Genomic DNA, 12,698 nt, shown 5'->3' on the forward strand with positions numbered 1-12,698 from the left:
AAACCAGTAATAGGGCTGGTGAGATGGCTCAGTGGGTAAGAGCACCCGACTGCTCTTCCAAAGGTCCAGAGTTCAAATCCCAGCAACCACATGGTGGCTCACAACCATCCGCAACAAGATCTGACTCCCTCTTCTGGAGTGTCTGAAGACAGCTACAGTGTACTTACATATATTAATAAATAAATCTTTAAAAAAAAAAAAACCAGTAATAGATTTGTTATGAGATTGTAGAGCACAGTTTTAGATCACACAGATTTATCTTATGCCATACTGTAAAATATTCTTAGTTTTTTTTTTGTGTGTGTGTGTGTGTGTGTGTTTATATATTTTAGGGTGTGTATCTTTGTGTATGTGTGCCAGGTATATGCAGGTGACTGTATAGGTGTCACGTTCCTGAGCTATATTTACAGGTCATTGTTAGCTGCCTGACATGAGTGCTGGGAACTTAAGTGGAGTACTCTGGAGGAGGAGGAGCGAGTGTTGAGCCATTTTTCTAGCCCCTTAGCTTAATTTTTTGAGGCAGTGTTTTGTAGTCTAAGAAACCCACTGGAGATCATTCTGCCTCAGGTTCCTAAGTGCTAGGATTATAGGTACCCTATGTAGATTTGGTTCAAATGCACAAAGTGCCTCCTCTGCCTTCTAAGCCCTAGGGGTCAGAGGCTCATACCACCAACCCAAACCTTGACTAGTTTTAGAATTTCTGTAATTCTTTGTTCATACCTAACTACTTGTAAATTTTTGTAAATATAAGGTATGATTAGTTAAATTTTGCCTGCTTTATATCAGTTCTTTCAAATCTTTTGAATTTTTTCAAAATCTTTATCTAGTGAATGTCCTATTTTTTAGGGTACTATACAAAATGATTGTTCGTATATTTTGTTTTGTACATATGTAGGTTATTGGCAAAAAAGCAAGGTTGGCTGAGTCATTTTAGTTTCTAGATATACAAGTAAGTCTCAGATTGCTGTAGAAGATGCTCTAATTTCGTTGTTACATTAGTTGGTTTTTGTTTTTCTTTGGAGGTAGAAGGAAGACACTGACTGATTACTGGCCCCTAACTTGCAGTCTTCATGTCTCAGTGTTTCAAATGCTATGATTGCAGGAACGTTCCACTAAATGTGTTTGTAATACTACTACAATTCTGCTTCCTCCACACCTGCCTCTTTCCTCCCTCCTTTCCTTCCCCGATTTGTCGTTTGTCTGTCTGCCATGAGATCCTCTAACCTGAGACTTTTTAAGATTAATTTTTCTTTTGTGAGTTTGTTGTTTTTGTTGTTTTTCTTGAGACAGGGTTTCTCTGAATAGCTCTGGCTGTCCTGGAACTCTCTTTGTAGACCAGGCTGGCCTTGAACTCAGGCAGCTGCCTCTGTCTCCCAAGTGCTGGGATTAAAGGCGTGCGCCACCACCACACTGCATCTGTTGTATTTTATCTGCATGTATATCTGTGTACCACATGCATGCCTGGTGCTGGATGAGGGTGTCATAGCAAAAAGAGGGTGTCACACCTCCTGTAACTATAGTTGCAGATCATTGTTAGCTGCCATGTCGGTGCTGAGAACAGAACCAAGTCCTGTGAAAGAGCAACCACTGAGCCATCTCATCAGCCCAGAAAAATGTTTCTCATGAGGATGCATTTAAAATGAATCTAATGAGTGGTAAACAACGCAGCTATGGCAGCAAATATCTATAACCCTAACATCTCAAGAGTATCAGGCTGGAGCTGGAGAGATGGCTCAGTGATAGCCTGAGTTCAGATCCCCAGGATTGGTAGGAGAGAATCAGTTCCCACATGTTGGTCTCTGTCCTCCACATTTACTCCATGGCAAGTGTCTGTGCATGTGAACAAAGAAAATAAAATATAATAAAACAAGAAAGGCCATCACATTCCAAAAAGAATCATAGTTTTCGTCCCCTTCTGCCCCCCTTTTTTGGTTTGTGTTTTTCCTCTGAGATTTCCTCATGAGCCCAGGCTGATATTGAACTTGCTATGTATCTGGCCTTTGACTTTCCAATCCTCCTACTTCTATCTACACAGCACTGATAGTATAGGTCTGTACCACCATATTGAGTTTATGGAGGGCTAGGGATTGAACCCAGGACTTTCTGTATGCCAGATAAGCACTTAGCAACCAATCTACCTCCTCAGCTCTAATTGTCTAAAATTTTATATTTTGACAGTTCATTAAATGAAGAAGTGTACTCACTGCATGACTTAGTATATTATACAGTTCTCTGAAGAGAACTGTGATAGTGATGAATTTTAAAATACATGTTTCTAATATATTGTCTTTATTTTCTTTCCTAGAGAATGGATCTTGGAGAATGCTTGAAAGTCCATGACCTGGCTTTAAGAGCAGATTATGAAATTGCGTCCAAAGAACAAGACTTTTTCTTTGAACTTGATGTATGTGGTTTTGCTTTCATATTACATTGTCTGTTGTGGTAAAATTTTGAACGTAAACTAGTGTCTCTTACTTAGGAACGTATCTTTGTGATAGTATGAAGGTTACTATATAGATAATACTCACCCACACTACCCCAGTTTGTAGTGCTGAGATGAAACCCAAGGCCTTATACAGAGTAGACAAGTACTTTATCACTGATCTAGCCCTAACTCAAAATGTTCAGTATATGAGATTGAATATTTATGAAAATGTATAAAACTCTCTCTCTCTTTTTTTTGAGGGGGTGTGTTTCGAGACAGGGTTTCTCTGTGTAGCCCTGGCTGTCCTGGAACTCATTCTGTAACTCACTCTGTACACCAGGCTGTCTCCTGAGTGCTGCGATTAAAGGCATGCGCCACCACTGCCCGGCTGTATAAAAGTCTTAACTGATAGTAACAAGCACTTATCTCCAGACTATCCTGCAGCCTCTGAACCATGTTGCTCCCCCTTTCTTTTTTTTTTTTTTTTAAGATTTTTTATTTATTATTATAGTAAGTACACTGTAGCTATCTTCAGACACACCAGAAGAGGGAGTCAGATCTTGTTACGGATGGTTGTGAGCCACCATGTGGTTGCTGGGATTTGAACTCTGGACCTTCGGAAGAGCAGTCGGGTGCTCTTACCCACTGAGCCATCTCACCAGCCCCTGCTCCCCCTTTCTCTCTCTGTTTCTCTCTCTCTCTGTTTCTCTCTCTCTCTGTCTCTGTCTGTCTCTCTGTCTGTCTGTCTGTCTGTCTGTCTCTCTCTCTCTCTCTCTCTCTCTCTCTCTCTCACACACTCACACACACACTCACACACACACACACACCCTCATCCTCTATCCCTCCATCCCTCCCCTAGGTCTCTGTGCTGCTCTGGTAATCCTGGGGGGTCGATCTGTAGAACAGGCTGGTCTTGAACTTAGAGATCCACCTGTTTTTGCCTCCCAGGTGCTAGGGTTAAAGGAGTGTGCCACCAACCACTGCCTGCCACTGCCACTCCCCTCCCCTCCTTTTTTTTTTTCAACACAGAAGTTTTAAACTCTGCTTGTCCTGGAACTAGCTCTGTAGACCAGGTTGGCTTTACATTCAGAGATCCACTTGCCTCTGCTTCCCAAGTTCTGGGATTAAGAGGCATGCTTCACCTCACCCCACCCCCACCCACCTCCCAGTTTGGCATGCTTTTAATGTAAAATAATAAAAGAAATAGAAAATGCTGTTTAGGTATCCATGAGTTACAGAGTGATTTAATATCATTCTTTCTATAGAAGACTTTCTTGCTGTGTGGTGGTGGGGCACACCTAGCACGGGGGAGACAGAGGCAGGCAAAGCTTCCATTCAAGGCCAGCCTGGTCTACAGAGCAATGAGGTCGAGATAACCAAGGCTACACAACGAAGCCCTGTCTCAAATTGAAAACCAAATAAAAGAGGGGGTGGGGAGAAGAAGAAGACAAAAGAAAGATTTCTCGTATAAAGATAAACGTGGGGCTTAATGGTTAAGGGCACTCATATTTTCGGTCACAAGCATAATTTCAGTTCTAGGAGATCTGATGCCCTCTTCTGATGTCTGTAGACACTGTGCATATACATATATATATGCAGGCAAAGAGAAATTAAATTACACAATATGGTTTACAGAACATAGCTCTTAAAACTTTTTACATTTTCTTTTTAAATACATGTACATAAGACATTGTGGTCAACAAAAATCTTCTGCTCTTCATCAGTGAAATTAGGTAATTTTATTTAGCTAGCAATAAATAGGTTCTACTGTCTCTTTGAACATCTAAAAACTTTTGTTAATGGAAATGAAAACCATCTATAGAAATACATTTAATACTGTCTGGGCGTAAGTTACAAGGATTTTCCCTTTTGTGCTGCACACTGTTGTCAAAGCACTGCTGACAAACAGGAGAGAATGAGTGTAAGGGTTTTAATTTTGCATTTTTATGTGTGAAGGTGAATGTGCTGATTGTACTTAACATCATGCATAATGCATGGATTTTCCAACTTTGCTAAACATGAGTGTTATCAGCTTTCTGGTTGACTTATATAACTTTTTATAAATTATGAAAGTCAACCCATTTTCTTGTGTATAGTATACATTTTCCTATCTTATTTTTCTTTTGATGACTTTTCCTTTAGATAGTATTTTTATTTATACTGTCTAATCAGTGCTTATAATACTTATTTTATCAATTTGAAAAATCTCTTCAATTTTGACCTAAAATAATTCTCATCTATGTTTTCCTCTTCTATGTTTTTATTTTCAGTTTTTAGATTTTTATTTTGTACGTGTGTCTGTTTGAATGTTTTGCACTTGAGTGTGCATCTTTGAGTATATGTTCATCAGGTGCATATCTGATACTCATGAAGCATCAGATACCCTGGTAGTTACAGATGGCTGTGAGCTACATGTGGATGCTGTGAACCAAACACAGGTGTTTTACAAGAAAAGCAAGTGCTGAGCTATATTTCTAGCCCTGTGAGGGGCTTATTTTAAATCCTTTGTACATCTTGGATTTATTCTGTTATATATATAAAAAACCAGCCAAAATAGCTACTTCATAGAACCAATAATATTTCTTGATGAGTTCATTGTTATTTTTACTACTTTAGGATGCTATCTTTGACTTTATATAAGGAAATGAAAGAAGATTTGTTTTGTGATTTAACTTTGTGGAATTTCTTGTCTCATTTTTAAGTTCAGTGTATGTACAATAAATTTCTATTTTTAGCTGATATACATAATATTCACTTTGCTATCACTGTGATAAAACCACCAGGACCAAAGTAACTTACTTGGATGTAAAGTTGCAGAGGAATGAGAGTCTACATTCACTTCATGGCAGGGAGGCCTGACAGCAAACAAGTGAGAGAACAAACTGGCAGTGGCTTTTGAAACCTTAAAGCCTGACCTAGTGGCATGCTTCTTTCATTAAGGGCATACCTCTTAAACCTGAAGAAGGCTATCAACTGTGGACCAAGTCTTCAAGTGCTCGAGTATATGGTGGATATCTCATTCAAACTGCTACAGTTGAATGCTTGTTTTTAAATTTACTTTTTTTCCTTCTGATTTTTGGAGAGAGGATTTCTCTGTGTAGCTCTGGCTGTCCTGGAATTAGCTATGTAGACTAGGTTGGCTCTGAACTCAGAGATCTGTCTGCCTTTGCCTCTCAAGAACTGAGATTAAAGGTGTGTGCCATCATGCCTAGTGATTTGACATTTATTTTATAAAATCAGATATACCTCATTTGTTTGCATTTTTTTCCTGATCCAGGCATTGTTAAATTTGTTAATGGCATATTTCCTCTTTATTGTAATTTGAAAACCACAGGATACAAATAGTTACCTAAATATCCAGAAATAAATCTTACTGACATTATAGTGGTCTTCCATGTTGTGTGTGTGTGTTTCCCTGTCTGTCTGTGGTCAAAGATTAGCTTTCAGGAATTGTTTCTCTGTTGTGTATCCTGGAAATGAAACTCAAGTCTTTAGGCTTAGTAGCAATCAGGTCATCTTGGCTTGGTTGAGACATTTTCTTAGTTGTATTGCTTTGGTTGTCTTGACACATGCTGTTATTCAAGCTGCTCTTCAGTTTGCCATTCTTTCTCAGTGCTGAGATAACAGGAGTGTACTTCTAAATTGTCATTGTTTGGCTTTTTATTTTATTTTTTTCCTATGATACCATAGGAATGATACTTTTTATTACTGTTTTGAGGGTTTTGGGTTTTTGTTTGTTTGTTTGTTTCCTTTTCCTGAACTTTTATTTTTTAGAATTGCTTGAAACCCAGAGGCTCACGCATGCTGTCACTAACCATGTCCTCAGCCCTGTGATTTTCTTGTTTTAGGAAGAGGCTGCAGGAGTGTTGGAAATTAATCTCAGGGCTTCCTGTGTGATAGGAAAGCATTTCTTTACCTAGGACTTCTTCCACTACTCAAAATACATTGTTTTGTGAAGATTGTTCAGGATAACATTGATTTGTGGTAGTAATTGTTTTATATTAAAATTTTCTAGGCCATGGATCATCTGCAGTCATTCATTGCAGATTGTGATAGAAGAACAGAAGTATCTAAGAAAAGACTAGCAGAAACTCAAGAAGAGATAAGTGCTGAAGTGGCTGCAAAGGTAAGAATTTCATTAGTTCAAAGTATCAGGGTTTTTTGTTTTATTCGGTTTTATTGTAATTGCCTGAAATAGGGGACTCTCTTTGTATCCCTGTCTGTTGTGGTGTTCATTTTTAGACCATACTGGATTCAGACTCACAAGAGATCTGCCTCTGCCTCTGCCTCCCAAGTGTTGAGATTATAAAGTATACTTTTACCCTGTCTTATTCACTGGCTTCTTTTTCTTTTTGCTGTTTTTAAGACAGGGTTTCACTGTGTGTAATCCTGGCTGGCTTAGAACATATTCTATAGACCAGGCAGGTCTTGAACTCAGAGAAATCTACCTGCCTTTGCCTCTGTGTGCTAAGATTAATAAAGCCTCTATGCCAGGCTCAGTCCAACTTTTTGATTATTGATAAGTTATCTATAGAATTTTTACCTACTCAAATGTTAACAACTAATATAACAAGAATATAACAGTACTATTGATAATTATATATTACCCAGAATTTGTCAGTCAAGCATGTATTTATTCATTCACGTACATGTATAGTTCTATCATTTTAAAAAATAATTTTAAGCCTTTTGTTTTCCCCCTTTTGGTTTTTGGAGGCAGGATCTCTAGCCTTGACTGTCCTGGGACACAGTGTGTAAACCAGGCTAGCTTTGAATTCACAGAGATCCACCTGTCTCTGCCTCCCAAGTGCTGGGATTAAAGGCATATGCCACCAATGCCCAGCAAGACTTATTTTTATGCTCATGACTGTTTTACTTTCATGCATGTATGTGTAGCATATGCATGCTTTGAGCCATGTATATACTATGATCTTTGAGGAAAGAAATATCTTAGGTTGGAGATACTTTAAGAAAGAGTGAGATAACCCAATAACAAACGAACACACATGATATGCACTCACTGATAAGCGGATATTAGCCAGAAACTTAGAATATCCAAGATACAATTTGCAAAACACATGAAACTCCAGAAGAAGACCAAAGTATGGATACTTTGCTCCTTCTTAGAATGGGTAACAAAATACCCATGGAAGGAGTTATGGAGACAAAGTTTGGAGCTGAGATGGAAGGAAGGACCATCACGAGACTGTCCCACCCAGAGATCCATCCCATGTACAACCACCAAACCCAGACACTATTGCATATGCTAGAAAGATTTTGCTGACAGGACCCTGATATAGCTTGCTTTTGTGAGGCTATGCCAGTGCCTGGCAAATACAGAAGTGGATGCTCACAGTCATCTATTGGATGGAACACAGGACCCCTAATAAAGGAGCTAGAGAAAGTACCCAAGGAGCTAAAGGGGTCTGCAACCCTAAAAGAGGAACAACAATATGAGCTAACCAGTACCCCCCCAGAGTTGTGTCTCTAGTTGCATATGTAGCAGAGGATGGCCTAGTCGGCTATCATTGGGAGGAGAGGCCCTTGGTCTTGCGAAGATCATATGTCCCAGTACAGGGGAACACCAGGGCCAGGAAGCAGAAGTGAGTGGGTTGGGGAGCAGGGCGGGGGGGAGGGTATAGGGAGCTTTGGGGATAGCATTTGAAATGTAAATGAAGAAAATATCTAATAAAAAAAGTAACTATTATTGGCACACTAGTTTGTTAAGATTGGTATTTTTCCAGGGTCTGGAGAGATGGATCAGTGGTTAAGAGCACTTGCTGTTCAAGAGGACCTGCGTTCAGTTCCCAGCACCTTTATTGTATTTTTACGACCATTTTAAAGGGATCTGATGCCCTCTTCTGGCACACAGGTGTATATGCAGCAGAGTACTCATACAGAAAATAGATCCCTTAAAATTTTATGTATATGTATGTTTTGCCTTCTGTGTATCACATGCCATCCTAGTGCTTCTGAAGGCCAAAATAGGGCTTTTATTAGCTATAGTGTGATGCTAGGAATTGAAACCAGGTTCTCTAGAAGAACAGCCTGTAATCTTAACTGCTGAGCCATCTCTCCTGTCCTCACTTTATTTATCATTCATGATCTTTTATTGTTGTTTTTCTAGGCAGAGCGTGTTCATGAGTTAAATGAGGAAATAGGCAAGTTGTTGGCCAAAGTGGAACAACTAGGAGCTGAAGGAAATGTGGAAGAATCTCAGAAAGTCATGGATGAAGTCGAGAAAGCACGGGCAAAGAAAAGAGAAGCAGAGGTAAAATCTCTTTTTTCTTTTTTCATTTTGTTTGTTTTATTTTGAGATAAGGTCTTATTATGAGACCCAATTATCCTGGAAAGAGGTAAATTCTTAATAGTGGTAAAAGGTTAGTGTCTATACTTCTTAGAGAATATATATATTTTATTCAAATTTATTAAAAATTTTATTAAAGAAAATTAAATCACTTTAGAAATACTTAAGCAGTTGCTGTTACACTATTGGGTTTTGTCTCAAAGTATTTTTGGGACAATTGGAAGCATTGCTGTATTGAAATTTATAACTCATACGTGTAATTAAACTAGTTACCCACATAAAAGGAACACACCTATATACACTGTGCTACCTACTCTTTTCCACAGTGATTTTACTTCTATAGCAGTACAATATGCTGTTTTATGGGACAGGTCAGTAATCTTATATCATGTAAACAAATTGTTTTAATTGCTATACCCGCTTGTGGTAGTTTAAAAAAAAACCACCTCCTTATTCCCATGCTACACATAGATTGTATTCAGTCGTATATAATGTGATTTACAACCATTGGTAACTCAGTTCTGTGGGATCTGACACCTGGCCTTCGTGGGCACTCACATATATTTGGTGTATATACTCAAACCCACACCAAAAAAATCCCCTTAAAATTTATATTGAGATAAAGGGATTTTTTTTCCTTTATTCATAGCTTACAGCAATATAGTCGTGTAAACCTTTATGAAACCAAAGATTAAGCTGTTATTTTTTTGCTTTGTCAATTCCTTACTGACTTCAAACTATTAGAATATTATTTTCATGACAATTACAGTAGATTGTATCCAGCTATTTTTATCTGTATTATCGTAGCCAAAGCTACATAGGGATTTGGAAACTATATTATTAACTGCTTTGAACAAAAAACAAGAAACCCCCCCCAGGATTGTATTAGTAAAGGAAAAGAGGATAGTGGGTTGGCAAATTTACCAATGTATATTAAGAATACCATTTAAATGAAATGTATGAGTACAAATCATCTGAGTCCTGATGAAGATAACCTTTCATCTGTTGTCTTGGCATCACAGGGAGATGGAATGTAAAGGATAGTTTAAGCCTTGACCTCCAACAGAGCTGCCACTCAAAGGATTTACTATATTTTCTTACATTGTTTTAAGAACATTTGTGTGAGCATTGTTTTTCTTCCTTTTGTTTAGGAAGTTTATCGGAACTCTATGCCAGCTTCCAGCTTCCAGCAGCAGAAACTTCGTGTCTGCGAGGTCTGCTCTGCGTATTTAGGTCTTCATGACAATGACAGGCGACTGGCTGATCATTTTGGGGGTAAATTGCACCTGGGATTTATTGAAATAAGAGAGAAGCTGGAAGAATTAAAGGTACATTGTTTAAATTAATGCCCCTCACTTTATCTTGCGTAACCTGATTCTTTTGGTCTGTATTGGTTTTTTTTCTTTTTTCTTTTTCCCCTCGGTTTCATTGATAAGGCTTTGGCTTCTTCTTCTTTTTTTTTTTTTTTTTTGCACCTCTGGCTGATCTTGAACTTCTGGTAGTCCTCTTGTCTCAGTCTCCCTGTACTGTAATTAGTTAGGCTTTGAATGGTATTGTTTATTCTGATTTGGCGGTATTGAGACTCTGTTGACAATGTAGTATAATACCATTATTATTAATTACATTATTAAATGTCATTGAGGAATGATGTGGGTGGGACTAGAGTTTAGTAGCATACTTGCTTTTCCTGCTTGTAAAAAAATCGTCGTGGTGAAACAAGAGGTTTTGCATGTTTTCTACAATTCTGGAAAAACAATTCTAGAAGTCTAATAATTGTAGCACCTCACAAAATTTTAAATTATATTAATGCTAATTGTACTATGTGGGAAGCCAGATATGGTTTAAGGTAAAGATAATTAAGGAATATGCCCAGTGAATTTATGACCGATTTTATAATTATTACCTTAAAGAGAGTTGTAGCTGAGAAGCAGGAGAAGAGAAACCAGGAACGTCTGAAACGAAGAGAAGAGAGGGAGAGAGAAGAACGGGAGAAACTGAGGAGGTATGTACTAAGTCAGAAATAGTGCTTGTGTTTGAAGCTCAAGTCTCCAGCCTGAAAGAGATAGGACTTGGAGATGCCATTAAATTGATTCTGGACACGGAAATTTTGAAACTTTTGTCCTGAAAAATTTCACTATGCAAGACTATTTCAATAGAAACAATACAGATTCAATAGCTTGTATTTATGTAAAATGCTTTAGACCAGAAATGTTTAGAAATTTGGAGTTTTGAATTTGGAACTGTGAGTACACAAGCCTTACCTGTTTAACATCTCTTCATTTAAAATCTGATCTGACTTTAAACTTAGAAAGCCTAGGTTTTTGAGTATGCTTGGGTGTTTTTATGTTAGAGATCTTCAGCCTTTAACAGATCTTAGTCAACTAAACTGATCTCATTTCTTTCAAAATTTGTGGAAAATCGAATAAAGAATGTTTCATGTCTTCAGATTATATGAGTTACAGTAAAACCTTTTACTACCCATTGATTAATTCATATTAGGCTAGATTTGTGCCTTTATAACACAGAATTTTGGCCTTTTCTACTTTTTGGTTATAGTGTTAGGCCTTGAGCCCAGTTCTTGTTGTGTGCCAGGCAAGGACTCCAGTGCAAAAGATTATCCTTCGTTTATTTTATACTTTTTGAGAAAATATATGGGAGTTTTTGTTTTTATATTAAACTATTATTTTCTCAATTATAGGAGCCATAATTTTGGTTATGTTTTTTGAGACAGGGTTTCTCTGTGTAGTCTGAGCTGACTTGGAACTCACCGTGTAGACTAGTCTAGCCTTGAATTTATAGACATCATCCTGCCTCTGCTTCCTGAGTGCTAGGATTAAAGGTGTGCAACACCATTAACTTGATAACAACTTGATCACACACACGTCTGCTTATATTAACATTGTTAAATTTAGTATTCATCATATTTAGTATGTTTAAACATCCTTCTAAGTCATTTTTACCCATTGGCAACTAAAATTACATGACACAAATATGACATTGTTTTATAGCACCTTTTCAGAACTTTATAGTAGACAGTCATGCCATAAAGAAATTAACCTCTTCTGATTTTTAGTGTTTCGTGATTATAGTACATCTATGATATTTAAATACCTTCTCTCAGAGTTAACATATGTCTCAAAAATAATTAAAACCCTTTATTGGTCATACTAACTTAAAAGGTCTTAGCATATTACTCTCAGTTTAGGTGAACTTTATTTTGCATTTCATAATTTGTGTGTGCGTGCACGTGTGCATGCATGTGCATTCTGTGTCTGTTCATTTCACTGGCCCCAGTGTTGGTGGAATTTAGCTGGCAATCCTTTTTACTTTAGGGGCAAAACTGTACAATGCTATGTTGTTGTCACCTATTTTGAGAAACCCTTTGTTTCTTCCTCTGTGTTTCTCACTGTCTTGCTCCTTCCACTATCTCTGTTTTCCACTTAGCAATCTTACTTCAGAGCTTATCTCTTTGTTAGTATATACTGAGGTTTTCCTCATCATTCCAGTTTTTTCTTGTTTATTTGTATGTATGGCGTGTCTGTACCCTTTTTGTATATGTGTATGTATAAGTCAGAGGACTGTTCTCCGCAACTGATTTTTGCAATTAATTATAAATTTATTGCTGATATCACTATTTTTGTTGAAACAAGGTCGGTCTCTCTATACCCCTCCTGGCTGTCCTAGAGCTATATAGAATAGACTGGCCTTGAACTCATGGAGATATGCCTGCATTTGCCTCTTGATTTTTAGGATTAAAAGTTGTATATGACATCTATATTACTTTATTGTTAAACCCAAACCAACTGCCTAAATGCAGAAATTTCAAGAAGTAGTCACTATACTCAGTCTTAGGCTGGTCTTACTTGTATAGAGTAGATAGCATTTTAAATAATGTTGGAATTCTCGGTTTAAGATTTGATTGAGTTAGTTAAATGACCTCATATTGTTTGTGGGACTGCAATATTT

At 37.6% G+C, this 12,698-nt stretch overlaps 1 protein-coding gene across 26 annotated transcripts in view; it reads left to right on the plus strand.

Moving 5' to 3' along the window:
* Luc7l2 (LUC7-like 2 (S. cerevisiae)) overlaps nt 1-12,698 on the plus strand; it is a 58,620-nt gene that overhangs the window by 31,402 nt on the left and 14,520 nt on the right. For all 26 annotated transcript variants that reach the window (NM_001311099.2, NM_001331222.1, NM_138680.3 and 23 more), the window contains 5 exons: nt 2,306-2,404; nt 6,441-6,551; nt 8,553-8,696; nt 9,884-10,060; nt 10,643-10,734. In NM_001311099.2, the coding sequence (NP_001298028.1) occupies nt 2,309-2,404; nt 6,441-6,551; nt 8,553-8,696; nt 9,884-10,060; nt 10,643-10,734 (620 nt within the window). In that variant the 5' untranslated portion in view covers nt 2,306-2,308. The remainder of the gene's footprint in view (nt 1-2,305; nt 2,405-6,440; nt 6,552-8,552; nt 8,697-9,883; nt 10,061-10,642; nt 10,735-12,698) is intronic.

Source organism: Mus musculus, chromosome 6 (assembly GCF_000001635.26).
Source record: "Mus musculus strain C57BL/6J chromosome 6, GRCm38.p6 C57BL/6J".
In the NCBI taxonomy this organism is placed as follows: Eukaryota; Metazoa; Chordata; class Mammalia; order Rodentia; family Muridae; genus Mus; species Mus musculus.